General features: G+C 57.5%; 3 protein-coding genes and 1 long non-coding RNA gene across 13 annotated transcripts in view; 2 read left to right on the forward strand and 2 right to left on the reverse strand.

Moving 5' to 3' along the window:
- The first annotated feature begins 334 nt into the window (after positions 1 to 334).
- On the forward strand, positions 335 to 8,678 carry LOC144616864 (uncharacterized). The gene is made up of 9 exons (XM_078449385.2): positions 335 to 385; positions 591 to 660; positions 2,193 to 2,231; positions 2,995 to 3,038; positions 3,516 to 3,592; positions 7,211 to 7,276; positions 7,417 to 7,455; positions 7,705 to 7,774; positions 8,518 to 8,678. The coding sequence occupies exons 3-9, from the start codon at positions 2,200 to 2,202 to the stop codon at positions 8,637 to 8,639; spliced, it is 450 nt and encodes a 149-aa protein (XP_078305511.2). The 5' UTR covers positions 335 to 385; positions 591 to 660; positions 2,193 to 2,199; the 3' UTR covers positions 8,640 to 8,678.
- A 1,497-nt stretch (positions 8,679 to 10,175) lies between these two features.
- Positions 10,176 to 15,421, reverse strand: CYP2D6 (cytochrome P450 family 2 subfamily D member 6). 4 transcript variants are annotated; one of them, XM_060656190.3, is made up of 10 exons: positions 15,134 to 15,421; positions 14,488 to 14,719; positions 13,384 to 13,555; positions 12,649 to 12,801; positions 12,395 to 12,555; positions 11,793 to 11,969; positions 11,489 to 11,630; positions 11,056 to 11,300; positions 10,527 to 10,668; positions 10,176 to 10,427 (listed from the first exon to the last, which is right to left on the reverse strand). In XM_060656190.3, the coding sequence occupies exons 2-10, from the start codon at positions 14,674 to 14,676 to the stop codon at positions 10,249 to 10,251; spliced, it is 1,560 nt and encodes a 519-aa protein (XP_060512173.2). In that variant the 5' UTR covers positions 14,677 to 14,719; positions 15,134 to 15,421; the 3' UTR covers positions 10,176 to 10,248. The 4 variants fall into 4 exon arrangements, with proteins under 4 accessions (XP_060512173.2, XP_060512175.1, XP_060512174.2 ...); XM_060656192.3 differs by lacking the exon at positions 15,134 to 15,421 and having other exon boundaries at positions 11,056 to 11,112; positions 11,200 to 11,300; positions 14,488 to 14,769; XM_060656191.3 differs by lacking the exon at positions 15,134 to 15,421 and having other exon boundaries at positions 11,113 to 11,300; positions 14,488 to 14,769.
- Positions 15,422 to 19,743: 4,322 nt separating this feature from the next.
- The window catches only part of TCF20 (transcription factor 20), a 110,740-nt gene continuing 103,272 nt past the window's right edge, over positions 19,744 to 27,211 (reverse strand). For 4 of the 7 annotated variants that reach the window (XM_060656184.3, XM_060656187.3, XM_078449384.2 and 1 more), the window contains exons 5-6: positions 26,127 to 26,254; positions 19,744 to 21,011 (exon numbers count right to left, since the gene is read on the reverse strand). In XM_060656184.3, the coding sequence (XP_060512167.3) occupies positions 26,171 to 26,254 (84 nt within the window). In that variant the 3' untranslated portion in view covers positions 19,744 to 21,011; positions 26,127 to 26,170. The remainder of the gene's footprint in view (positions 21,012 to 26,126; positions 26,255 to 27,211) is intronic. The other 3 variants (XR_009616912.3, XM_060656189.3, XM_060656186.3) reach the window with 2 other exon arrangements.
- Positions 20,973 to 27,093, forward strand: LOC132693643 (uncharacterized). The gene is made up of 2 exons (XR_009616913.3): positions 20,973 to 22,035; positions 26,837 to 27,093. It is a non-coding gene; the product is annotated as an uncharacterized LOC132693643 (long non-coding RNA).

Consider the following 27,211-nt stretch of genomic DNA (forward strand, 5'->3'; position numbering starts at 1 on the left):
CTGATGCAGAAAACATCCTCTTGGGTTACGTGACAAGACTGAGCCTTACACACCTTTGTGTCTTTGAGTCCCTACGGGGCTCTCTCGGCACGTAACTTGACACATCGTAGGGGCTCAGGCAGCGGTGGTGGCCTTGAATGGAACTGAAGAGACAGCTCCAAAGGTCCCGCCTCTGACCTTTGCAGGGGGGTTAAAGCCGCCCTGAGGCAACTGACCAGCTGTTCTGGCCACGGGTGGAGAGGCTGTCCTGTCATAAAGCCCCCTGGGACGTGATGTCACACACAGACAGCACTCTCCTTGCAAAAGGGAGGGGCCGCGCCCCGGCCCCCCACACTGAGCCGGGCTGCAGTGCCCTTCACGGGCTCGGTCCTGGAGCCAGAGGGAGGTGAGTGGGCCGCCTGGACACTGAACGGGTCGAAGGGCACTCTGCGAATCGCTGACATCAAGGTGGGCCGCCGTGGTGAGGCGGCTCGGAGGGCGGCCCTCAGTAACGCGCCGGAGCAGGTGGAAGTTGTCTTTGCGACTCTCAGCTCACCGTCCCCGCAGCCCTTCCTGCCTGGCCTTCCCCTTCTCCCTCTTCTCTCCCTCAGGACTCATTTACTCTCCTCTCCGCCCCCAAACCGCCTCTCAGAGAAAGCCTGATAACTTTGCTCACGCCAGGTTAGAAATGACTAGAAAGCTTCCTGCTGAATATGTTGCCGGCGCTTTTCTCAGAGAAGGTGACTCCGGACAAGGGAGGCACCGCAGTGACCTGCGGAGAGCTGAAGTCAGCCACGCCTGGAAAAGGCCCACTGGCTTTGGTGGCTCAGCGCTGTTGGTGACCTTGGCGAGAGAGGTTTTGGAGGTTTGCGGGGACAGGACCACGCTGAAGCAGCCGTGGACCGAGGGGAGGAGTGAAGACGCTCCCTGCAGACGGCCCGAGGGCCGGTGTGAAGGATAGGGCGCCATTACAATGGTAGCTGGGAAGGGATCTGTTCAAGGGAGAAGGCCTTTTTCAAAAATTCTTTTTTTAATGTTTTTATTTATTTTTGAGACAGAGAGAGAGGCAGAGCATGAGCAGGGGAGGGCCAGAGAGAGGAGGAGACGCAGAATCCGAAGCAGGCTCCAGGCTCCGAGCTGTCAGCACAGAGCCGGACGCGGGGCTCGAACTCACGGACTGTCAGACCACGACCTGAGCTGAAGTCGGACGCTTAACCGACTGAGCCACCCAGGCGCCTCGAGAAGGCCTTTTTTTAATGGGACACATGAGTGATGTGTGAAATGCTGATTAGGAGCCAGTAGAGAAGGAAAGGCTGAATATACCAGTGAGAGAGGGGACCCCAAACCCCCGGGCTGTGAGAAGACCGGATGGCGTGGAGCACACAGTGGGGCTGGGCCCAGAGAGTGGAGGGCAGCCGCGTTCCTGAGGATAAAACGGCCTGGGAGCAGAGAGGCGGCAGAGAGTTGAGGGAACGCCCATGTGGGGGTGTCTGTGTTCTCTGCTGAAAGTGGGGAAGGCGGAGTGGGGGTCGAGGTTTAAAGGGAGATTCCGAAATAGTCCCTGGTGAGAGTAGGGAGCTCCCTGGGAAGCAGAGGCTCCAGGCCACACTGGGTCCAGCTCCACAGTGGAGACCTTGACTGCACAGTGGTGGTGGTTCGTATGGAATCGGCCACGGTGGTGGGATTCCAGTCAGAGAGGGTATTTTGAAGAGGCCAGGGATACCCCCAGGACTCCTAAATTATACTAGTAAATAATAGTGATTAAAAGCTACCAATACTTTTGAGTAGTTTCCGTTACGCAGCATTTCTGAAATAATTAGCCACCTACATCTGGGGTCATTTTTTACCAAATGTTCAGTAGAGCGATACCTTTTTCCTTACTCCTCTCCCAACCCCCTTTTCCCATCCCGATTCTCTGGGAGCTGCCTTTCCAGCTCTGAGGGTGTTGAAACCAGCTTTTGCTTGGGGCTCTGAGGTCTTGGGAGGAATCCCTGAGTGTTTTCCAAGCTCCCATCGCTAGCCCACTCCATCCTGAGTTTGGCTTCCGGCTGTGACCTGCAGGCCGTCCCCGGGCTGAGCCCTGTGGGCAGATGTCCTTGCCATTCCCCCCACTGCCTCTGGCCCACTGCAGTCCCCACAAGCCACCAGGTAAAGGAACGCTGGGATCCCCGGTCTGCGTGACGCATTGACCGCTGACCATCTTTTCTTCTTAGGCTGAAAATGGTGTTTGGACTATGCTGCCAGAGAGAGAGGTGAGGTTTCAGCGGGCCCTGTTCCAGGGCCTCCAATGACCAGGAAGGGGGACCCCCTGCCCCCGGGTCTAAGAGGAAGGAAAATAGGGTTCTCTCTTCCCTTTTCCTTGACTGTTACAGTACCCCTGGGACTCAGGGTTGGGGTGGAGGGCCTGGTCCTGGCACGTGGGGGACATGCCTCTGTGTGTGTGTGTGTGTGTGTGTGTGTGTGTGTATGCTTGTGTGCGTGCACACACACACACACACACACACTGGGAGCCAGTGTCCTGGCAGCATCAAGATGCTCTGCTTCTCCCAAGGGAGGGGTCCCAGAAGAGGAGGGTGAGTCACGGGGATACTATTTCTGATCTGGATTGTGGGATCTGTCCAGAGTAGGGGGAGCTTCGGAGGACTTCAGGGAGAAGAGCTGACCCAGCGCTGAATGAGCAACGATGAATGCCCAGCCAACGCTGGGTCCTTGCTCTCTGGCTGGGAAGGCAAGGCGGACCCGTGGAACAAGTACAAGAGGAAAGGAGAAGGGAATGTGCTCCAGGCTCCAAGGGTGGCTGTCAAAGTTGGCAGAGGCACTGAGCCTTGCCTGCGGGGCAGCAGAAAGCCCAGGCTGGGCCCTGTTACAGCTGAAGGATTTACTCACCCACAGTGTTGGACACGCTCTGGTGGATGTGGTCCCGGGGTTTGGGTTGGGAGGAAAGCCGGTACCCACCCACCAGCGAGGGCATGAGACAACACTCCAGCCTTACACTCAACTCTGCTTTCCTTCCAGGCTCTACAAGTCCCTGTACATAGTACAGGTCTTCGTTCTTGCAGGTAGGAGCCTGGGAGTGGGTGACGGCAGGAGCTGGGAAGCTGGTTCCCGCCTCAGGGCCACCCTCACCTCCGACCGCCTACCGGGGCTCCTAAGGGCCCCTCGAAGGCCGCCCAGCTCCCAGGGACTGGCCGTGCAGCTCAGAGTCAAGGCTGCCCTTCTGTCCCTTTCTTCCCTTCCCTTCTTTCTGCCCTGAGTAAACTAGGATTTGAACCCACGTTTGCTTCTAAAACCCATGCCTCCACGCTCCCCAGAAAATCCGGGAACCAAAACCCATACAATCACAGCAGCGATCTTCCAATTTTTGCTTGTATGCCTTTCGAGAAATCATACATCCTGCATGCATTTTACTGCCTACCATCTTTCATTAGTTCAGTTTAAAAGCCTATGGTTTCTGGTATATTGTAAATACTGACATTTTAAAGTGATTACGTCACTCTTTTAAATGTTTTAACTGGTCTTTCTCCACCCGCCCTCAGGAGTGGTGTACTACTATCTTCAGGAGTCTGTGGGGAAGCCAGTCCCGGACCATGAGATCGCTGGGGAATCCTCACAGGTAGGCACCTCGGGGGCCTAGAGGCTGGGATGGTCTCACTGTAGCCTGAACAGGGGTCACGCTCCTTGACCTCAATTGTTGACTGACCGTGTGTGTGTATGTGTGTGCATGCGAGGGCTCTGCAGAAATTTGCTGTGTTCCTGGCAAAGTGTTAAAACAGAGGCCCCACCCCCCACGGGCTGGCTGGCCGGTCACCCCGGGCCTCTGTGGCAGTGGCCTCCACCATCCAAAAGGAACAGATGAGCCCCCATTCATGCGAGTAGCCGTGGAACGTGGTTCAGCGCCCCTGGGTGGACGAGGTGGTGGCGGGCAGGACACCTGCCTGGGGTTGCATACTCTCCTCCATGTCCCAGATCCGAGAACCTATGGCCGAAGCCCCTGCTCCCAGCCCTGGGTCAGAAGAACGCACACGGGTGCTGGGCGCACACCCAGGGCCACGTGCTAGATTACGTGCTGTCCATCTGTTATGTCATTTGAGCCTCACGGCGACCCAGCAGCTCCCACTTTACGCAGACGGGAAACAGGCCCCCGGAGGGACTAGGTCCAGGTCGCCCAAGTGATAGTACAGAGCCACATGCCTGATCTCTGGGGGCCTCCTGTTCTCTGGACAGCGCTGTTGGGAAGAGGAGAATCCCACAGAAACAAGGTTATCGGTGGCCCAGGAACTCTGAGAAGTATGTGCTACACCTTCTGGGGGTGACCATTCAGGGGTGGGGAGACCCTAAGAAGGCCCATGTTGGCAGGTGCCTTGGAGACCACTGAATCCGACTGCACCTCCTTTCTTTGTTGTTGCTGATTCTTAAAGCAACCGGTCAAATTTCCATTTAAAAATGTATTGTCACGGCACCTGGCAGCTCATAGGGTTAAGCCTCCAACCGTTGATTTCGGCTCAGGCCGTGATCTCGTGGTTTGTGAGATGGAGCTCCAAGTCGGGGCAGTGTAGAGCCTGCTTGGGATTCTCTCTGTCCCTCTTTCTCTGCCCCTCCTCCACTCGCTCTCTCTCTCTCGCTCTCAAAAATAAAAATAAACATTAGCCAATGAATTCCTACAGTGGAAGCTGAGGATGTAGCTCTCGTAACAACTGCACATTTACTGCCCCTCCAGCCCTTCACCTCCCCCAGCCTTCCAGTGTAGACAGCGATAGCCTTGTTTTGGGGTTGTAAAATGTTTAATTTGAGTAATGACATTTTCGCTTGTTAAAATCCTTTAAGTAACATTGCTGTTTTGCTGTTTTTATATCATTTTGGCTTTTAAGCCCCCCACCACGGCAGTGGGCTCTTTTTTCTTTTTCTTTCTTTTTTTTTTTTTTTTTTTTTAATTTTTTAAATGTTTATTTTGAGAGAGAGAGAGACAGATCATAAGTGGGGGAGGGGCAGAGAGAGAAACACACACACACAATACAAAGCCGGCTCCAGGCTCTGAGCTGTGCGGTCCTCTAACTCACGAACGAACGGTGAGCTCATGACCCGAGCCAAAGTCGGAGGCTTAACCGACTGGGCCACCCAGGCGCCCCAGTGGCCCCTTTTTTGACAGGCATACCCAGCTGTGTAAGCAGCACCACGGCCCAAACCAGAACAGTTCCATCCCTTCTGACAGTCCCTCCGTACTCACGGGCAGCCAGTCCTTCCCCACTGCCCCGCCCCGACCCACTGAAGAGTTTTCCGTTCCCATACTGCTGCCTTGGCAAGATTGTCCCGGAAGTGGAGGCATCCCCGATGCGGCTGCGCTTCTGGTCCCTCCCTGAGCTGGGTGCGCCTGAGGCCTCCCTGGGCGCATGCGCAGCAGTAGTTTGTGCCTTGCGGCGGGGCAGGCGTCTTTCGTGGGGATGGACCGCAGTTTGTCCACTCACCACTTGAGCTATTTGGGTGTTTCTACTTTGGGACAGTTACGAATAAAACCGCACTAAATATTTGTCTACAGGTTTTGTGTCGACCTAGGTTCTCCTTCCGCTTCGGGAAACACCTGGCCCCCGAGTGGTGGGGCGTGTGGCTAAGTGTGCGTTTAGTCCCGCAAGAAAACCGGGACTTTTCCAGAGCGGTTGCTGCCGTTCTGCGCTCACACCAGCCCCGAATGCGAGATTCCGGTTGTCCCACATCCTCCCCAGCACTTGCCATTGGTTTTTAGCCATGCCAGTGGGTGTATATCAGAATTTTTATTAGACCAATATTGACGGTTTACATTTTTAAACTATGAAAATAATATTCCTAGCGGAGCCCGGAATAGTATGCCGTGGCCGCTCTTCGTGTGCGATTTTGGTCTTGCCTCTTTTTTAGTTTTCTACCTACAACTTATCCAAGCTGTCTGCCAAAAAAATCAGTCTCCTTGCAATACATTTAGAAAAATTAGGTGCTTGGGGTGCCTGGGTGGCTCAGTCGGTTAAGCGTCCGACTTCGGCTCAGGTCATGATCTCACAGTTCGTGAGTTCGAGCCCGCGACGGGCTCTGTGCTGACAGCTCAGAGCCTGGAGCCTGCTTCACATTCTGTGTCTCCCTCTCTTTCTGCCCCTTCCCTGCTCATGCTGTGTCTCTCTCTGTCTCAAAAATAAATAAACATTAAAAAAAAAATTAAAAAAAAAAAGAAAGAAAAATTAGGTGCTTTATCAGTATGATGGTTTTCGTGGAGCCATAGCTCATGGAGCCCTCCCTCCTCCTATTTTCATACGGACAGGACACCCTTCACGATGTTCACCGCTGAGCTGTCCCGGGACCTCCCTCTCTCATGGGTCTGGGGAGCACTCCACTTCTCCCATGTTGGGGAGCCCACATCACTCCTTCATTTGGGTGGGACCCAACCTCTAGGAGAACCCCTGCGTCCCGAGCGGGGCGTCTTTAGATCTCACATATCTGAAACAGTCTTAACTCATATTCGACCAAGAGTTTGGACAGATACAGAATTCTAGACTAGAAGTATTTTTCTCATAGGGCTTGAAGATCCTCATTGTCTTCTGGCTTCAACGACTTTCAAAGGAAAGTCTGACGAAAGTTGAATTCCCAAAACAGACTTTTTTCTTTGTATTTCTGGAAGTTTGGGGGTTCCGTGTCCTCAGTGCTCTCAAACGTATTGATGGAAGGCTCTGGGGGTGGGTCTCCATCATCCATTGTCCTAGGTACTTGGTGATTCCTTCTCTTCTGGAAACTCCTGTCCCTCACCTTTGGGAAATTGTCTTGATAAAAAAGGGGTGTATTCATTTGGTATCTCTCCCCTGCCACCTCAGTCTGTGGTCCCTGTTCCCTCTCTCAGAAAGATCTGTGATTTAGCTGTGGGAGCTCCTGATCTCCTCTCTGTTCTTTCTGGGAAAAAAAATTTTTTTTTTTCCAACTTTACCTTCTACACTTGGATTGGATTTTTCATTCCCATTATTATATCATACTTTTGTGTGCAAGAGTTAGAGGTTTTTTGAACATTTCTGTTTTACAGCCCATTCTTATTTCATGAATGCAAAGTTACCCATTATTGTTTGAACTTTTTCTCAAATTACTGGTAGTTTTTAGGTGTCTGTGCATGCAGACATCGACAGTGGATTTAGGTGTCTGTGCATGCAGGCATCGACAGTGTAGCTGAGGTGGCCTTAGACGTCACCTCAGCCTTGCCTCCCTCCTCTCCCTCCTTCCCACGCAGCCCGTAGGGGAGACCTTAAGGCCAGTGTGGGGGCTGATGGATAAATGCTACCCTGTGACCACTCAGGTAAGGGCTGGGGACCCCTCTTCCCCTGGGATGGGGTGGCTGTCCTGGGCGTCCTTGGTAGGTTCAGTGAGAGGATGGGCCAGGCGGGGAAGGACTCCCAGCCCCTCGCAGCTGTGAGTCACTTCTGTTTTCCTCTGTAGAGACGCAGAGTCAGGAGTGGGAAGAAGCAAGCCTCCGAGGTAAGTGAGGCTGGCTCCTGTCAGAGCTCCATGAGGCGCAGAGACACCCCAGCTCGTGGCAGGGGAATCCCAGGGGTAGTGGCACCCCCCCCCCCCCCCGCCCCCCAGGAAACTCCCCACTCACTGAGCAGGGAAGGACTTCCTTGGAAAGGCAAAGAACTACACACGCTCCGGGTGTAGAGAACGGGGAGGGAGGAGGCATTCGGAGGGCCTTTCTGCCCACCTCTACCCTCCTGACCCTCCCTGCAGGCCACGACCCCCAAGGCAACTGGAGGACTGAATGAGGCCGCGAAGGAGGATCCTGACATCTTGGCTCAGCGTGAGGGGGAGGGGAGGGCCCCAGGGGCGGAAGCAGCCAGCTCCATTCCCGCCAGGAGGGAGACGGCCGGGGAGGAAGAGGTGGCGGGGATCCCAGACTGGGAGGGAAGGAACAGCCCCAGCGTGGGCCCCGCTGAGAAGCCCCAGAGCCCGGCAGGGTGGGGGCCGTGAGGGAGAGGGCAGTACTGGGGGCACGGGGCACCCCCAGGACCACTGGGCCGAACCGCCGTCCCAGTGGCGCAAAGAGCCGCACTCCTGGTGTGAGCAGAGCGGGTCTGAACCCTGCCTCTCCTGACTTCCTGTGAAGTGAGGCCTTACTTTCCCCATTTGTGTAGGGTAGAACCTGTCTCATCCCACCACTGTGTCCTTTCTTTCTTCCCAGGCAAATAAAAAGGTCTGTAAGGAGATGGCAATATACCCTTCTGGCCCCACCCCGATGCAGGACTGCCTCCCTCCCTGATCGCGGGGACCCTGCAGGGGTCACAGATCACTCCTCTCAGACCTCCTGCCCTGGGTGGGGAGGGGAGGGAAGAAGCCCAGGTGTCCAGATGCCGCGTCCCCCCTAATGTCTCCCCTGCCTCCTGCTTCCTTCCTGGTAGCCGGGAGCTTGAAGCCACTCCCCTCGGGCTGGGGGAACGGCCCGCCTTTCCTGAGCCTGTCCCCCCAGCATCAGAGGGCGCCCTGGCTCTGGGGAAAGGTCCTCCCAGCAAGGGACCCACAGGCATGCCTGTTTGTACTTTCCAGAGGCCTCTGAGGTGGCGAGTGAGGAGGAAAGTCCTGGGGCCTGGGTCCCCCGGCTCCTGAGGAGGCTCTGGCTGGGCTGGTTCCCAGCCCCTGACACCCGGAAGACACAGAACCACGAATGACAAAGTATCCAATAAATCCGCAGTTACTGCTTCTGCAGACCCAGCTGCCTCCTTTCAGAGGCTTCGTGTCTTCAAAAACCCAGTGAGACCCTGTCCACAGTCCCTGTCCTGACAAGCTGCAGGAACACCACCTCCTGCCACTGAGCCCTGACACAACGGCAGATGCTCTGAACAGGCCCTCTGACTCAGTGCCAGGGGACAGACCAAGTCCCCTGAGTGCTGAGAGCCGGGCGGCTCCATGTCATGAAGGCATTTAGAAGGTGCTGGTGGGACCTCTGTCAGGGATGCCGTTGGGTGTGCGTGTCCTCTGGTAAAAGAAGCCTGGGGGAGGGGGCGCTTCTGACCTGAGTGTCTGTGGTCCCCAAGCTGTTCCCTAAATGCACCAAGGGGGTCTGCGCAAGACTTGGCAAAGCATCCCATTGTCAGCAACCCTCAGGTGCTCCCCAGGTGCGCAGTCCAGAACCCGCCGGTTGTGGGGGTGGGCACGGAGGGGGCACAGCAGTCCTGCTCCTGGCCGCGGCTCCAGGCTAACAGGGTCACAGCCCGAGAAGTCAGAGCAGGAAGACAGGACCCGGCAGCCATCTGACGCCAGCAGCTCATTTGCTGAAGGGGAAACAGAAGCCCGGGGCAGGGGAGGGACTGGCCAGGGTCACACAGTATCCTGGCAGAGCAAGGGTGAAAGGCAGGTGTCCTCCTCCAGGGTCTCCACATGGCCTCCTCGCCCTCCGACCATCCCACTGTCACGTGGGTCCAAGGTTGACCCCCGTCCCTAGGGCATGCCTGTGGCCCACAGGTCTCCCTGCCTACCCCTGGCCAAGTCTCCCAAGAGCTCAGCCTGACCCAGCCGCTCAGAGGACTGTGCCCTGGGCTGGAGCCAAACGAGCGTCTTCCTGCTCCAGCCTGGCCATGAATGGCAAGTCCTGAGCAGGTGACTGAACGCGAGCATTTCCGAGGGGCTAGGGAACGGGGCCCATCCTAGTTTGGGGTGACTGAAAGGCTCAGGGAGGTGGCTCACTCCTGGGCGGCCATTAGGCTTTGCAGGGAAAGCTCTGGCACCTGAGGACCGAGCCCCAGGTGTTAACCTGGCACATCCCTCCTGGCCCTCCCTGAGCGCCTCACCTTCGGGGGTGTCGTAGATGAAGCGGGGCAGAAGGGTTGAAGGTGCTGCTGAGCTGCTGGCCTGTGGTGTGGGGTGGGCGGTGTTGGACCTGAGGTGGGGGTGTCCAGGCCGAGTGGGGTCCTCCCCACCCCCACCGGGGCGTGGGTGAGATCTCTCAGCAGCTTGTTCTCGCTCTTCCTGGCACGGGCCAGGACCTTAGACATTGCCACTAACCAGAGTGGCCGATGTTGGGTCTCTGGGTGAGTAGGGGGTAAGCTTGTCATCTTCTGGCCCTCGGTATACCCGTCTCTCGAATGGGATCAAATGCAAGGCAAGGATGGATAAGGCAGGGGTAGGGGCTGGCCCTGGGGAGGCTGCTGAGGCCCCATCACCGCCAGGGGCTGGTCACGCGGCCCGAGGGGACTCGGAAGCCAGGATGGAACCGCCAAATTGGTTTATTGCGTATCAGGGCCCCTGCCGAGGAGCCAGGTGGGGGGCTGGTTCCTCCTCCTAGCGGGGCGTGGCACAGAGCTGGTAGGGGGGTGGGATCATCAGGAAGGAAAAGACACCATGGTCGCTGGGCCGGGGTTGCCCCACAGGCACGGAAAAGCTGAAGCGCTGTAGCAGACAGGTGAAGAAGAGGAAGAACTCCATGCGGGCCAGGGGCTCCCCGAGGCATATGCGGCGGCCTGCGGGTGGGTATGGGGGTGCTCAGTGAGCCTGGGGGCCTGGGCTCCATCCTCCGAGACTCCCTTGGGAGGGGTCAGTGAGTTGGGCACCGCAGGTACCTGCAGAGAAGGGCATGAAGGCCTCCTGCTTGACGAATTGGCCCTGGGCATCCAGGAAGTGCTCGGGGTGGAAACGGAAGGGCTTCTTCCAGACCGTCTTGTCCTTCAGCACTGACGATAGGTTGGTGATAAGTGTTGTCCCCTGGCAGGAGACGCCTGGCATGGGTGGGGTCTAGGCTATGGGACGCCCAGACCCCTGCCACCGAACACGCATGGGTGCACGCTCTGCCTGGCACACATGGGACTCTTTCAAATAACCCCGTGGCCCAAGAAGCTTCTCAGCACCTCCTTTGTCCCCATGGCAGGCCAAGTGACTCACCACCCACGGGGGTCCACGCTGCCACCTGTCCCTGTGCACAGGCTCCTCCAAAACCCCGTGCAACATTTCGGTCTGTCTTCCCCACCTGACTCGGGGGCTCTGAAGAGAGAGGCCGGCCCTGCCTCTGCTCCCATCCCCCACATCCACCTAGGCTGGGATAGTTGGTGCTTGCAGAAATGAGGATTGGGTGCCTTGGGTCCCCGCCCTTACCTGGCATTGGCCATGCTGGGTGGTGCTGAGCATGGGTGCAGAGGGCTGCAGACCTACCTTGGGGATGAGAAAGCCCTGTACTTCAATGTCTCGGGATGTCATGTGGGGCATGCCCAGTGGGGCGAGGTCCCCAAAGCGCTGCACCTCGTGCATCACGGCCATGGTGAAGGGCATGCGGGTCTGGTCCGCCATCGCTGGTCGCTGCTCCGGCCCTAACACTTCATCTATCTCCCGTTGGACGCGTCCTAGACAGACAAGCATCCCCATAGTGGTCAGAACCCTGAGGTCTGGGCTCCGACCTCTGCCTGACTCTATGGAAGGGCCCAGGGCCCAGCTTCCGCTCAGAGCTTCGGGGGGCTAGAGCAAGCTTAAGGGGTCCCGGCTGGTTCCTCTCCTCCCTCATCCATCCATCCGGGCCCCAGGCTGAACTCACGCTGCACGTCCGGGTGCAAGATCATGAGCAGGAGGGCCCAGGCCAGCGTGGCTGAGGTGGACAGCATCCCAGCAAGAAACAGGTCGGCTGTCACCATGAGCATGTTCTCATCATTGAAGCTGCTCTCGGGGTTCCCCCTAGCCTGGGCCGTGCCAAGAGGGTGAGCTGGGCCAGAGGGAAGAAGCCCCCAGATGGCCTCCCACCCTGCACCCATCACTGATCACTGGGTGATGTCCAGGCCCCGCCTTCCTGGGCCTGGGTTCATGGGATTCTCAAACCACCACCACTGTCCCCGACACCTCACCTTTTCTATTTCATCCAGGAAGGCGTCAGTCAGGTCTCGGGGTGGCTGGGTTGGGTCCCGGGTGATCCTGTGTTCCTGGACTAGTTCATTCAGGAGGGTCATTAAGGCTTTCTGGTTTGAGAAGACCTTGTCAGCCAGTCCCGGGATGTGCAGGAGCAGAGGGATGGAGTTCAGGGCCTGGGAGGGCCACAGATGGGGGACCTTCCTGTGCTCAGGTGTTCACTTCCATCAGCCAGGTCCCTGCCACCTCCCGGGTGTCCCCACCATTGCAGTGGCTCCTCCCTAAGTTCGGGCCTTGATCCTCTTTCCTGGCTCGGGGCCCTAGATCTCATGGGCTCTAGTGGCTTCCAATGAAGCAGGTACAGGTTCCTTCCCGGGCCCTCTCCTGGGCTCCTGGACCCTGGGCCCGCCTCCCCGGCTCCGGGCCTGCGATCTCCCCACCTTCTCCAGACCCTTTGTCTTGGAATGCCTTTTCTCCCAGGCCCCTCCGTACTCCCCCTCCCCCTCCTCCCCCACGCCCTCCTCCGGGAGGCGCGTTTTAGGGCGGAGGCCGCCTCCACGCAGCTCGCCCTGCAGGGCTCCTTGGCGCCCCCGCCCCGCACCTCACGCGCGAAGCCGCTGTCCTCCTGCAGTCCCTTCAGTGCTCGGTCTATCAGCTTGTGGAGGCGCGGGTCGTCGTACTCGAAGCGGCGCCCGTAGGTGAGGGAAGCGATCACGTTGCTCACAGCTTTATTCAGAAGGGCCCTGGGGCTAAAAGGGCGTCCTGAGAGGGGACGGTGCGGGTCAGGGGGTCTCCTGCATCTCTTCCCCAGCCCCTCCGTCCCTGTCTCCTGTGCCCCTCAGCCCCCAAACGCACCGGCATGGTCGGCGAAGGCTGCACAGAGGCACGACGCCTCCTCGGTCACCCACTGCTCCAGTGACTTCTTGCCCAGGCCGAAGTTGCGCAGGGTGGACAAGGCGAAGCGCCGCTGCTCGCGCCACTCGCGCCCGTAGCGCGCCATGAACACCCCTGGGGCGGGGCGGGGCGGTGGGCGTGGTTTGACGCGTCCGCCCAGGGCACTCGGCCCCGCCCCCTTCGCAAGGCCCCGCCCCTGCCCCGTTCACAGGCCCGGCCCCCTGCCCGCCCCCACAAACCTTGCCCCCCACTCCCACTAAATCGCGCCCACTTTGACACCCACTTGCCGCTGGGGACTGGTCTCTCTGCCTGCCCGCCAGCTCTCCTCTGCTGGGGGCAGGTGTTGGCATCACCCTGCCCACCTTGACCCCTGCCCGGTAGGGAAAAGTCCTGGTCCGCCCCCTGCCTCGCCCACACTGTCTTCCTACCCCCTCATTCCCGCCCACCCAGACGTCCTTTTCTTGACCGATTCGGCCCTGGGCCCGCCCCTTCTCGGTCAGGCCCCGCCCTCATCCACCTCTATCAGACCCCGGCACTTGGCACCAGATCCTTCCGCCACCTGCGGCCACTCCAAATTCTTTGACTCTTCCCTGCACTGCATGTCCACGATCCTGCCTCCACTTAGCCCTGCCGGGTCTTGAGTCACTGCTGGCCCAGTCCCCGCCGGACCTCGGTCTGCCCCCCTTCTCCGCTTGCCTTGGGAGCGCGGCCCGAACCCCAGGTGCTCGTAGATCGGCATAGGTGGGCGGTCGGCAGTGTCCTCGCTGTGGTAGACCAAGGCCTCGCGCACGGCCTCCAGGCCGTTGAGCACGACCACGGGCGTCCAGGCCAGCTGCAGGCTGAACACGTCCCCGAAGCGGCGCCGCAGCTGCAGGCCGAGGTTTGAGGGCGTTTGTCAAGCCCGGTTCCGCCCCCCCACCCCCACCCCCAGCAGGCTGCGGCCCCAGTCTCATGGCGCTAGCCTTGGGGCACCCCTAGGCCTCCGGCAGCACGCTGGTGCACGGGCGATATCTGGCCTAGTGACTCTGGGTTAGGGTCTACGGAGGAGGAGCTCACGCTGGATCAGACCTCTCAGCCAGGACTTTGCAAAGGTCACCAAAATTGTCAGTAGGCCAAGTTAGGATCCCATTCTACAGGTGAAGAAACTGAAGTTTACAGAGGTGAGCACTGAGACCCAAGAAACCACAGCAGCGAAAGAGTAGAAACTGTCCCCGTAATTATGTCACCCTCGGTTTCCTGATTTAAATGGGGCTCCTATCTGACTTCAGCCCAGGTCATGATCTCACCTTTCGTGAGCTCCAGCCCCAATTCGAGTGAGCCCCGCTTCTCGTTCTGCCCCTTGTGGGACTCTCTCTCCCTCTCTGCCCTTTGCTCACTTGTGCCCTCTCTCAATAAATAAAATAGAAAATAACACAAAATAAAATAATAAAGTAATTTTTAAAATGGGGCTCATGACCAGACTGCGTCCCCGATTCTCAAGACCTTTCCTCCTGCTGTAATCAGAAGGGACCCAGGTCACATAATTTAAGCGCTGCCCGACTGGATCCCAAACCCACTGCCAAGCCCACACCCCACTCCAGGCCTTTGCCCTCTTTGACCTTTGATTGGAAAATCCCAAGCGTCCTTCGGGCCCTGCACGGAGGCCGGCCGCCGTCAGCCTCTCACCCCTGCCTCCTGCGCTCGGCCCGTCTCCTTGTGCTCTCCTTGTGCGGCCTGTGGCTTCACCCCCCACCCGCCATCCGCCGCCGCTAGGCGGGGTCCCCATCCCCCTCTGCTGCTCCCGCCTCCCGCCTCCCTCACCCGGTCGAAGTAGAAGAGCGTGTCCTGGAAGTCCATCTGCAGCAGGTTGCCCAGCAGCGGCAGCGGCATGGGGCCTGGCGGGAAGCGGGCAGCCCAGAATCTGCGCCTGTGCAGAAGGTCCACCAGGAGCAGGAAGAGGGCCACGGCTATGGCCAGGGGCCCCAGAGCATCCCCGGTCAGCAGTCCCATGGCCGCCTCAGTGCGTGCTGGGCTCCTCCGGCACACCAGGTACCTAGGACCGGGCCAGATGGGACGCTCAGCACGTTTTGCGAGCCCAGCCAGCGCGGGCCCTCTTTCTAAAGGGACCCGAGGCCGGCCTTTGCCCTCTGCCCTGAGTCAACGTGTCAGGGGGACCGTGCTGCCAGCGGACACGAGGAGGAGCCGAGGAAGGTCAGGTGCAGGGGTGACCGCCGAAGTCCTGTCCCTCTTGGACTCTCGGGTGCTTCCCCAGGGTAGTGGGGTGAGATTAGTGGAGAGACGAGACGCCCACCCCTCAGCCTGACTCTGCAGCTCTGTTAGAGGCTCCGAGGAAAAACCGGGGGTCATTGGACTTGATTCTGCCACCCACCCGTCCTATTAGGCTCGCACCCCTTAGTGTGGTCCCAGCCTCGTCCCCAGAACACACCCTTGTCTTCTCATATGTTACCTGCCCCCTCCCAAGTTTGTTACTGGCACTTGCCCAGTGCCCTAGGGAGGTCACAGTGATCAGAGGGTCCGTGGTGGCGGGGATGACGTTCTTGGTGTCCCCTTCACACTAGTTCACTCAACACACAGAGAAACCCACAATCACGAACCACTCACACATTCAGACGCTACCCACGTGTTCACACACTGACCCGCAATCACAGCACACATTTACACACCCACAAAACCACGCACCACTTACACACACACACACACACACACACACACACACACACTCAGACCCAGCACCAAGTCACCCTAGTTCCTGGTAGCTGCCCGGACCCCACCCCTGCCTCCTGCCTCGAGGCTGCCCACAGTGGCGCTGTGGTCCCTCGCCTGGTAGGCGGGCCCAGCGTCCTCAGTTCTGACCTGATCTTGGCCTGTCGAGTTTCCATCTGGGGGTGGGGAGGCAGCTGGGTTGTTTTCAGAGCTTCCTACTCACCCTGACCACCAGTTCAATGGCCTGGAGACGCCTTCCTAAGTTTGTTACAAATTCGTCCTTGGACCTCCTGGCTCTTGCGGCCACCTGAGTGATGAATGTCCTTCATGCCTGCCCCACTTTCCGGCGTGGGCACTTTCCCTTGTTGACTGAGCTGCCGCTGAGCTCAGGGGCGTGAGGGTGGCTTAGACCCGAGAGGTACCTCTGTCCTCCGAGGAGGAGGCCTGCTTCCTCCTCCTCCTCCTCCTCATTTGTCCTTGAACATCAGCTGCTCAAACTCATTCTGGAAGACGAGGGGATGGAAATCCAGTGGGACACAATTTCTTTCCGCCCTCACAGGCGTCCCCTGCTGAGGACCCCAGGGAGTGAATTCTCAGGACTCCCCTTGTGCCAGCGCCTTCCCCGCCTCCCCCTCCCCGCCCCCCCCCCCCCCCCAGGCCAGGTCCCCCGTGGCTCCAGTCCCAAGCCTTCCAGTCCTGACTCTGAGGTCCTTCCAGGAAAGATGCAAACCTGTGTGCCACCCGCACCAGGCTGGAGTCGTGCCAACCAGACCCTTCCTCTTGCTCAGCCTCTCTGCTCCTCCGCGTAAGGCCCGGGTGACCACACCATGCCCGGCCTCACGCTCCTTCTCCAACAATGGAAGGGGCGGGAATTGAAGCTGAATTGTTACATCAGTGAGGCTGGTGGGAACTCTGAGGCCAAAACCTGCTCAGATGAGAAGGTAGTAGACCCAGAGGGTGGGAAGGGGCATTTCCCGGGCAGGGTCAGTCCCCTTCACCCGTCCCGGGGGTGTGTGAGGCACACTCTCATTCTGGAAACAGCCGGAGTATTCTCTCTCCCAGCTGAAGCAGGGCCTGGGGGAGGCATCCCTTACCCCCACCCCATTGCCCCTGTTCTCCCCCTGCTTCGCCTTCCCACTGTAAGAGGACCAGGATCTTCCGGAGCGCCCTCTGACATCCCTGGCTCAGAGACGCCATTCAGAGGTGGCAACCCGGGGTCATATGGCTTCCAATGTTCGCAATTCCTGCTTGGCTTGTGGAAGCTGCTTCCTTCCCGAAGTCCCACACCCCTACTCTCCCGCTGGGCCCAGGACCTAGTTTTTTGGGACCCAGCTGGGCCTTCCCTGCATCTGGCCATGGCCAAGTACTTGATGGGCTTGGATTCTGTCCCACCCACACCGGAAGTACTATGTGCTGGGTACTGGGTGCTGGGCTAAGTACTGGCAACATGGTGGGAAGCAGATGGTGGGCCCTGCTCCAAGGTGCTCAGGACCTGGAGGGGGCCAGGCCGGCAGCGTGGGGACTGCTTTCAGGGTCATGGGGACACTGACCCAGGCTGGAGCAGGACTTTCTGGAGGACCCTGGAGCACTGCAAAGTCTTGTGCGTGGTGGGGGTGGGGCAGCCGGAGGGAGGCGGCTGGAGGTGGCAGCTTTGCAAGTCTGGCTGAGGTCTAGACTGTGCGAAATTGCGGTCTTGGCTTCCAGGAGGCAGGGAGACCGCTTCTAAGGCCACTCGATAGAGCAGGAGGGCGAGACCCTAGGCACCCTGGGGGCGGGGGGTGGGTGGGTGGGGGGCTCTGATCTGCCTCAGCTGCGCACTCCTGTTCAGCGAGTGACGACTCTCTACCCGGACCGCCGGTCAGGTGGTGTTAGCACGGGGAACGTGAGGGTCCGAGTGTCCGGTCACACAGTGGCCTTAGATAAACTATCTCTACCCCTTCTTTTGAGGCATCGTGCCCAGTGGGGGGTTGCGAAGGGCAGTGGCCTGTTGTCCAGGGCGGGGTGGCCTCGTGAGGCCTGTGGCCTTCTGCAGTCATTGTGCAATCATAGCTTCGTGTGCCAGGCGCTGCTGTTCACGTGCCCTCTCCGCAGCCCCTAAGGCTGGTGGCTTCCAGTTTGTGGTAGGAGATCAAAGTCATCGAGCAGCATTAGGGTCCGTTTCAAAATGCATGCTCTGAGTTACTGTTCCACACTGGACAAAAACTTCAAGGGCCAGCACTTGAGTTCCTGGGGTTTACTCACAGACACACTCAGGGCCGCCCCCACCCCCAGTCAGGCGGTGAGGCTGCCCAGGAGAAGCGGAGATGGGAGTGAGCGCTTCGCAGGGACCACACGTGTCACTGGAGTTCGCCTGCCCGGGGAGGGATGGCACCGACACGGCGCGGACCGGGAACCGCCCACCCCCGGCACCCAGCGAGGGCGCTGGGAACGTTGGTGGCATTTTGCCAGCCGTGACCCCTCTCCCTCCCTGCGGCATGGCGGCGCCCACAGAGGAAACCCCCCAAAATTCCTGGGGACAGAAAGAGGCAGAAGGTTAAAGCGGACCCTGCGTGCAGCTTGCCGGGCACATGGGCCTGGATCTCGCACCTGTCAATGCGAATATACTCAACACTGCACGCCGGTTAAGATGGTAAATATTTTATCTGCAATTTTAAACTTACGAAAAAAAAATCCACGTTATCACCACTGCATACCTATTAGAATGGCCAAAATCCAGCACACCGACAACACCAAATACTGTTAAGGGTGTGGGGCAAAAGGAACTTCCATACGCGGCCACTGTGCAAGGTGGCTGGTGGTTCCTTACAAAACGAAACCTTCTTACCATGTGATCCAGCAAGATCCTCGATATCGACCCAAAGGAGTTGAGAACGGATGTCCACACAAAAACCTGCACACAGGTTATTCACAGCAGCTTTATTCATAATTGCCAAAACTGGGAAGCAACTAGGACGTCTCTTGGCAGGTGAGTGAACTGTGGTACATCTGGACAATGGAATATTCCTTAGCACTAAATGAGCTATCAAGCCATGAAAAGCCATGGAGGAACCTTGAATGCGTTTTCACTGAGTGAAGGAAGCCAATCTGACAAGGCTACATACTGTATGATTCCAACCATATGACATTCTGGAAAAGGCAAAACTATGGAGACAGTAAAAAGATAAGTGGTTGCCAGGGGCTGGGAGGAGGCAGGACAGGCAGAGCACAGAAGATCTTTAGGGCGGTGAGACTACTCTGAGACTGTAACGGTGGACACGTGTCATTACACCTCTTGTCCAAACCCACGGAGTGTGCAACACCAAGAAGGCACCCAAATGTCAACTACGGGCTCTGGGTGACAACGACGGGTCTATGTAGTAGGATCACCAGTTGTAACAAATGCACCGCTTGGCTGGGGTAGGCTGCGTGTGGGGGGACCGGGAACACACGGGCACGTTCTGTAACTTCTGCTCAATACTGCTGTGAACTTAAAATGCAGGAGGTGAGGCTTCCTGCAGAAGCTGGAAAGCCGGAGCCAGGAGCGGAGTGTGGAACGCAGCCACGCCCCGGGGAAACGGTCATTTCAGAAGCCAGTTTGAGGAAAGTCCTAGAATCATCCCATGTGCCTCGCTCAAGTATCATCAGCAAGTCAAAAGGGGACAGAAGAATAAAGGCAAAATGACAAAGAATCATTTGCCATTGGGAAAATATTTTCCTCAAGACACGTATTTTTCAAGGTTTGTGGTTGAGCCCCTGACACCTGAAATCTATCCATTTCATCTGAACCGTGTTAGCGCCAAGTCAAGACCAGACGGAGAGCCGCGCGGCTCAAAAAGCCGTCATTTCCATGCGGGTCCCACAGCCCGCCCAGCACACCCACCCACGCCTCCGTCCTGGTGAGCGAAATGAGAAATGGGCCGCACGGCTTGATGGAGCCATTAAAACAGAATTAATCTGCCATTTCTGCAGTCCCAAATTGATGAGCACACAAGAACTCATTTATAATTGCTTATTTCTACTTCACAACATTCCTTCCAGTATTTCTGTTCTCTAAAAAAGTCCATTAACATTGCATTATTTTTTTATAACCTTTAAAATTAATGTTGATTGGAAATCTGTCCTCATACCAACTTAAGTAAATCCGCCCGTCCCCGCACACTGGCTGAGTTCCACCCGCCCGGGCGGGGCCGCAGAGGAGCTTGGGTTTTGTGTCCTTCCAGGCCCCGCTGCGAGGGCCGCGGGGGGCGCGGGAGGCTGGGGCTCAGCTGGACAGTCAGATGGCGGCCTTCTCTGCAGTGGAGCAAAGCCACCTTTGGGGGCTGGAATGGGAGGAGGAAGAGACGCGTTTGCTTTACATTAAACAAAAAAAGGAAACAAGGTTAAAATGAAGTTTATTATTTTTTGATTTTTTTTTTTGTTTTTTAAATAAAACTGTTTGTGAAACAGCCATTTTATCCCCACGGCAGAGTGACCCCTGAAAGATGCACTAACCCCTTCTTAAGGCCTTAACAAGATTTTTTTTGTACTTTTTTCTTCTTTTTTTAAAACTCAGATATTTAAAAATTATACAATTTACAAAACAAAACAATACAACATAAAGAATCATGTAGCGTGGAGCTGCTCACCTGACAGGCCCCCTTTTCCTTTATAAAAATGAAAGCAAAAGAAAAAAGGGCTAACTGGGTGTTCCTGGTCAGCCTAACCACACTGATGGCACTCAACAGCCCCTCCCCCGTGTGCCGAGTCCTACAACTTAGATTTCCTGTCCCGTCCTTCGGCCTGGGGAGTGGGGGGGGGGACAGGGTACAGCTGCCAGGAATGCGTCCAGAGGCAGGCCACCCCCTGACCCTGCCTGCCGGGCGCACTTAGTGGGGCGCTCATGGTTCTCACTGGCCACAGTGACCCAGGACATAGCTGTGACCTTGGGACATCTGCCCATCTCACCCCCCAAAAAGATAAAAATTTTAAAAATAATAAATAAATAGTGTTTCTGGAAATGAAAAAATTTATTTGTGTTTAAACATCATTCCCCCACTCTTGAAAACACGGACCGTCCCCACATCCCCCACCCCCCCAACCCCCAAACCTTCCCACTTGGAGACAAATTAACGACAAAGGATGGTTCCGGTGTGGTCTGTCTGCTCTTTCAACCCTGGGTCTGCAGCTCTCTGAACCGGCGTGAGGCAGGCTAAAGATCAAAGCCACACCCCGTCCTTTATGAGACCAGCTTGTTCAATTTCACACTTAAATTTCACTGTTATCGGAACAAATTTGGAGTTCTTTAACTAGAGAATTTTAAAATAGAATCAAAAGGGATAGCGCACCTTTCATTTAAACAAAGTCTTTCCAGACTAAAAATAGATTTATATATATATATTTTTATCCCACCCTTTTAACCCCCCCTTTCCCATCATCCCACCCCACCCCCCTCCCCCCACATTGTCACTATGGAGATCGTGTCCATGGAAACAGCCATTCCAACTTCTTGGGTCTTTCTTTCCTGTGGTGTCACGGTTCGGGTGTGATGTAAGGACTTAGGGAGGAGGTGCTGGCGGGGCAGGGCGGGCGGGGCGGGGCCGCACAGCAGGACGGTTCTGGTTCCATCGCGAGTGTCCACCACCTTCTCATCTCCACAGTCTCACCTGGAAGACAGAACCGACACTGGGTGCCGGGCACCTCCGTGCCCCCACTCCGTGGGTCCAGCGGCTGCAGACCCCCCCACAAAGGTGCCATCGAGGCAGGAGAGCCCCCAAGACCGGTGGTGGCCAGGAACACGGTTAAAGACGGCAGTGATCCCGCCGGCTGCTCTGTGACTAGACTCTGTGCCCCGAGGTGCGGCCGCCTCCCCCAGCGAACGGAAGGAACTGAGGCCAGGAAAGGGCTCCCCAACTGTCCTGGTGGGGGCCGCCCCGGAGTCGGGCAGCTCTTGGGGTGACCCCCGCTCAGGATGCCACCACCAGGGGCCCGGAGTGGGGCTCGGCACTGTGGCGGCCCAGAGCGGTCCTCACAGAGGTGGCTGAGCACCCAGGCGATCAGCGGAAGAACCGCTCACAGCCACAGCTGCTCGCGGTTGACAAGAGCGACACTTCACATGACAAAAGAACACTCTCCGGCCGGCCGGCTCTGACAGGGAGGGCAGAGCCAGCTCTGAGGCTCCCCAGGCACCCCCTGCCACGGTTCCTCTTCCAGCCCAGGCTCCAGGCTCAGAAAGATGACCCAGACAACACCCGGGGGCCAGTGGGGCAGTGCCGGGGGCCTCCTCAGACTACCTCACGGGTCACTGTGCGGGCAGAGGTCTCACACACGCGGCTTCCGAGGATCAGTGCCGAACAATCAGCGGAAGCCGAGAGTGGCGGAGGCCTCCCCCCGACCTGCTCCCTGCTAGTCAGAGTGCCCCCCTCTCCCTCCGACCCCCTCTGGTGCCCCCCTCCAACAAATAACCCCCAGGAAAACCCAGGTGGTGCTGTCCCTTTTCCGTCCTCATACAACTAAGAGGCAGGACAGTCAAGAAGGCTATCTGTGTGCAGGAGCTAAGAACCTTCTATTTAGAAGCACCCGAACGTATACCTGCCCTTGCCGAAAAGAGAGGCCTAACTGCTTGGCGTAAAACACGGTTACACGGGAAGCCCTTCTGCAGAGGCAGCAGGACAACGTCATCCCACTCAGGTGAGGCAAACTCCAGGGCTCCAGCCGCCACTCCAGGACGTCCACGGCGACAGCGTGGCTTCCCTAGTTCTGGGCCCCAGAGGTCGGCCGGGCCCTTCCGGCCCATGCTCTGATTGGCCCCCAGCGCGGGGAGACTCTCCACTCCGCCCTCTGGTTTTCCTGAGGTGAAGGCCTCCAGGGGAGGGGAGAGAACCAAAGGTCCCGCGTAAAGGTGATGACAAGGGTGGAGCTAATGGGATGACTCAAGCGACAGCCAGAGTGGGGAACCTTGCTGGGGACGCAGGACACCCGTCCGGGCACACCGCGTAAGGCCCTGCGTGTGGAGGGAGGGACAGGGCGGGGTCCCTTGGCACAGCGCTGGGCCTGCAGCCCCAGCCTGCTGGCTGCTCAGAAGAGCAGGCCCCACCCCGGCCCCCAACCTCAGAATGAAGCAGGCCCGGCACCTGGGGTCAGCCTGGCCGGGGTGGGGGGACTCGGCAGGGTGCTGACCTCGGGCTCTGGAGCGCCTGGTGGTCTAGGCAGCCGTGGCCTTTACAGCACCTCCTGCCTGGCTCTGTCTGCCAGCCTTGCTAACAGGGACCTCTCCTCAGGGTCTGATGTCAGACTGCCCTGAATATGTGACACCTTGAATGTCAGGGGACCCTAACTTCTCAGAGCTATTTCTAAAAAGCTGTTCCTGCGACAGGGAGCACAAGAAGAAAATTTGTGTGCCAGGTACTATGCCAGCAGTTTTACAGGGGTCCTCATGAGGACACCAAGGCCTGACCCCCGTCTCACAGATGACAAGGCTGAAGCCGAGGGACCCAAAGCCACGGGGGCTGCTGAGAGGTGGGACTGGGGCTCCCACCCAGCAAAGCCCTTCCGTCTGGGCCCCCGGGACCCTGCCTTCGAGCCTCAGTCACCGCGTGGTCTTGTCCAACCACATGGGACGTGGCTGAGACAGCACGGTCCCGGGCGGGGAGCCAGGGGCAAACGCCGTGCCAGCTGCAGCCACTCGGTGGCGCGGGTTTTCAATACTCTCTGTAAAAGGCACCTTGGTGTCCGGCTGCCAGTGAACAGGATCTCACCCTGGGCTACAGCCTTCCAGGACTCCCGCTCTCCTCCGCTCCCACGTTCCTTCCCCTTCAGCGTCACCTCTGTGGCCTGGACAGGCCTCTGGCCGCACAGGCACAGCCTGCCTTCCCCAACCTTCTCTAACCGCAGCAAGAATCCATCACCCCAGCCCACCCTACCTGGCCAGTTTCCACCTGTCTGGGTGGGACTGTGTGCCGCTTTCTTCTCTGGGGTGCGTGCCCCCCTCTAACCGACTGCCTGCATTGCCCTGTGTGCGTGCTGGGCTAGGGCACAAGTGGGCAGATCCAAACACGGTTCTGATTCCAAATTGGCCTAAGAAGGCTGCAGCCTGGGAAGGAGCTGGTTAGACAGGGGCTCAGGAGGGAAGGCCTCGTGAGCAAGTGACACGGAAGCAGAGACCCGAGATGAGAGGGAGCCTGTCACTGAAGATTGGGGCGGGGGGCAGGGGGGGGAGAGTACCCAGGCCCAGGGGGATGGCAAGTGCCAAGGCCCCTAGGGAGGAAGTCTGGCCTCTGAGGAGCTCACTGGACACTCCTATAGGCCTTTGGAGGCACGGTTAGGAGTTAGCACAGGGAGAGGGCGGGTACCCACCGGCCTGTCGCCCTGCTTCCTGACACTCACAAGTGGGGAAGAGGCGGCCCACTGGGTGACTGTCTGCCCAAGGAGCTTTCCTCCCTGGCCATGTTGGCCTGCTGAGGGACAAGTGCAGGTACCTTGTCCCGGAAGGACTAGAACTCCCACCTCCCAGCCCCCGGGCTTTGTGTTAGACAGGGAGGCACAGGGTCCCACCCAGCCGGGCACGGCAGGCCAGCACCCCACGCTACACTGCACAGACACGTTAAAGACATTTCTTGACCGAATCCTCACAAGGTGGGCCATCGTCATTCCTCTCTTTACAGAAGAAACAGAAGCAGAGGCATTTAGCGGCCTGCCCCTGGTTACATAGCACTTTCTGTGTGAGAAAGGGGGGCACCAAGAAGCAGGACTCATGTACTCCTGTCCCTTCCCTGCCTTGTCAGGGTCACCCATTGATTGTGGCTCTCTGTCCCTAGAAAGGGCCCCAAGATGAAATGTTCTCTGTCTCCGATTACTGGGGTTCCCGTACAATCTGTGGAGGGCCACTGCTCTCAACGAGATGGCTGAACTGAGAAAGCGGGACAAGGGTCCCGCCTTGTGGGGACAGCGTATGAAGAAAATCATTTCAGGTGGACAAAGCTGGACCCCACACCGATGGGCCAGGCCGTCACCACTCAGAGCTGCAGTGTCTTTTGTGCACGTGGGAAGCACACACCGACACTGAGGTCTGAATGCTGAAGCTTCCTGCTACACGCGGGGGCCGAGGGCTACTGGCTGGCAGGGCCCAAGGCTGGCTGGAGAGGAAGCAGTTGATGAACGAAATTAAAATTCCCAACTGGAGTTCTGCCCACCAGGCCCAGGGCTCAGACTTCCTTTTTTTGTTTTTTTCCCTCTCCAAACACGAGCTGGGATTCTGGGACAAAAACAGAAGGCACTCAGCACCAACTGGTTCTTTCCCTAACCTGGTCATCCAAGGGCACTTCCAGAATGTTCCTCGTGGCCCTTGTAGCATGTGGCTCTGCCCAGCAGCCAGGCAGTGGAGTTGACAGGAAGAAGGCAGAGCCCAGGCACAGGACAAAGGCTAACAGAAACAAGCTGGAAAAGCAACCAGCCTGCTGTCTTGCCCCAGGGGCTGCTCGGTGGGGAAGGAGGACAGGAACAGTGGCCTCGCTGCATTCCAGAAATCTGGGGCTGCTGCTAGCAGCAGTGTGCTCATTTGGTTCCTGAGACCCAGCCACCTGTTCTGCTCTGTCCCTTCCATTCCTGGGAGGGGAAGACAGGCCTAACTGCAAAGGCCTCACTCGACAGCCCCCTCGAGAAAGCACCACAGGCCTCCACAGCCCTGCAGCCTCCACGGTGGAGCAGAGGGGGCTTCTCTGGAATTCTGTACCAGGACCCACCTGAAGAACGAGGACTTCTCAAAGGACAAAAACCGCCACTGTCTGAGACAAATTCTATTTTTTCCTCAAATTACTGTTGGGTATTCCAGAGAAAGGTGGAATCTGCCGGTTGTAACGGGGAGGAAACGTGCCACAGACTAAGCGCACCTGTGTGTGGCTCTCGGATGTCGGGAGTAAACACAGAAGCCTTCATTTGAAGAGAAATAATCCCTTAATGAACATTTCTGAGACAACTGGCTCCCCCCACCCCATCGTATAGGAGCAACCGCCTCAAGTCACAGTTTGGCTTTTCTTTTTCTTCTCTTTATGCTCTCTTTTCCTCAGTCCTCAGTGACTCCATGTGGGGGGGGGGGGGCAAGGAAGCCAGTTGGGGAGGAGGGGACGCCCGCTGCCTCTGGGGACGCTGGTCCTCTAATCCCGTTTTCACAGATGCACGCTGCCCTGACCACGAGCCCGGACACACTCGCAAAAAGCATAACTCAATCTCTTGAGGTTTTTAGGAGTAAAATTAAATCGGACGCTAAAGTCTCCTAAATCTTTGAGGGGATTTTCCTTCCCTTTGTACTTTTGCGCAAAGGAGTCCTTCACAGTACTTGGGGAAAGAGATTTCAAAGAACAAAACTGGGAATTTTTTTGTTTTTCAAAGGAAAAGCCACCATAAGCTTTACAGAGAGGGAATAAATAAAAAAGGACAGCCCCTGGCTAGAAGCATTTCTGAGTCGGACACAGGGGGTGGGCTGCTGGCAGGGTCTGTCCCAGAAGCCTCCGGGAGCACCACACACGCACGCGCACACACACACGCACGCACGCACGGCCTGAGTTCAGCTCGGTCACTGTGAGCTCCGACGGGCAATGGGACAGCCTCAATCACCCCTCCTCGGGCTCCAGGGAAGCTAAGCGACGGACGGGGAGACGTTCTATCCACCTGGTGTCGGCCGTCCACGTGATTAAAGACCTGGGTGCAGCCGGGCCTGGGGCGAGCAGGAGGGCAGAGGCCATGACACCCACCGGGACTCTGGCAGGGGTGCCGGCCCGACTCACCTGTGCTTGCTGTACTTTCCATTCCCACGAGCACTCTGCCCCCCTCACCCCCGCTCCGACTGCTCTGTGCTGAGGCTGCCTTTCGCTGTCTTGTTCTGCAAGGGGGGGAGGGGGAATGGGAGGGGAGGCTGACGCCGGCAAAGCCAAGGACACGAGACAGGAGGGACAGAAGAACAGTGTGGGGGTCAGGGAGGGCAGAGGCGAGGAGAGGAATGGCACATGGAAAAGGAAAGAAAAAGCAAAGAGTCAGTATTGAATGACAAACAGGAGATATTCAGACAGGGTTTTCTAAGACAAAATGTGACCATTAGAGAAGTTTAAAAAATAAAAAAAAATGCAAATTAACTCGAAGAGAATACTATAAGATCCTAGGATCCATCTCTGGAAGTAAATTTTTAAAGAAAAGCCGGAGTAAGCATCTTTCAGAAGTGTTTTGAAGGCAGACTGTCAGGATGGCTTCTTAGTTCGCTCTGGCCCCAGTCGGAGACTGAAGCCTGTGAGCGTCCAGTGACCACCAGGTGTCAGTGTGACCTCAGCCAGAGGACAGCACGGCCGCTGCAGGAGCTCCAGGAGGCGACAGACCTTGGCGGCAGCCCCCATCCTCTCCAGGGCTTCCCCGCACCCCCCTCTGCACCCTCCCTCCCTCCTCCCCCACACGTGCTGGCTCAGCAATGGCCCAGTCACCCCAGATCTTCCATCATTTCCTAAAGGGGCCACTGAGAGAGGAGAGATGCCTCTTGAATGATGTGGGAAATCAGGTGGCGGCGGCCCACCAACCACACCACCGGTCGCTTCCGCTGAGTGAGGTAAGACCTAGAAGAGACTGAGTTTCCCAGCAAAGCCCTGGAGTCAAGTCTTATTTCTTTCAGTCTGGGAAAATGCCTCTGATTATGCACCAAGGCCTACAATCAATCTTACCTCGCGCCAACCTGTGAACTGGGGTTCCATTAAACTAAAATGGAAATCAGTGGTTTTACTGAGTTTCATCTTCGCATTTCTCTTAACAATCAGATACACACCTTCTGCTTCCAGACCTCTCTCCCAGCTTCCCACACCACATGGGGGGGGGGGGGCGTCGCCCCAGG

The sequence above is a fragment of the Panthera onca genome, chromosome B4 (assembly GCF_046562875.1).
Source record: "Panthera onca isolate mPanOnc1 chromosome B4, mPanOnc1 haplotype 2, whole genome shotgun sequence".
NCBI lineage: Eukaryota > Metazoa > Chordata > Mammalia > Carnivora > Felidae > Panthera > Panthera onca.

Coding starts and splice junctions, on each gene's coding strand:
- LOC144616864 (XM_078449385.2), top strand. CDS start 2,200: ATGGTGTTTGGACTATGCTGCCAGAGAGAGAG. Junction 3,039..3,515: donor ACAGGTCTTCGTTCTTGCAG/GTAGGAGCCTGG, acceptor ACCCGCCCTCAG/GAGTGGTGTACTACTATCTT. Junction 7,456..7,704: donor GGAAGAAGCAAGCCTCCGAG/GTAAGTGAGGCT, acceptor CCCTCCCTGCAG/GCCACGACCCCCAAGGCAAC.
- CYP2D6 (XM_060656190.3), bottom strand. CDS start 14,676: ATGGGACTGCTGACCGGGGATGCTCTGGGGCCCCTGGCCATAGCCGTG. Junction 11,970..12,394: donor ACAGCGGCTTCGCGCGTGAG/GTGCGGGGCGGG, acceptor TGGCCCTCCCAG/GCCCTGAACTCCATCCCTCT. Junction 11,301..11,488: donor CTTGCACCCGGACGTGCAGC/GTGAGTTCAGCC, acceptor TTGTCTGTCTAG/GACGCGTCCAACGGGAGATA.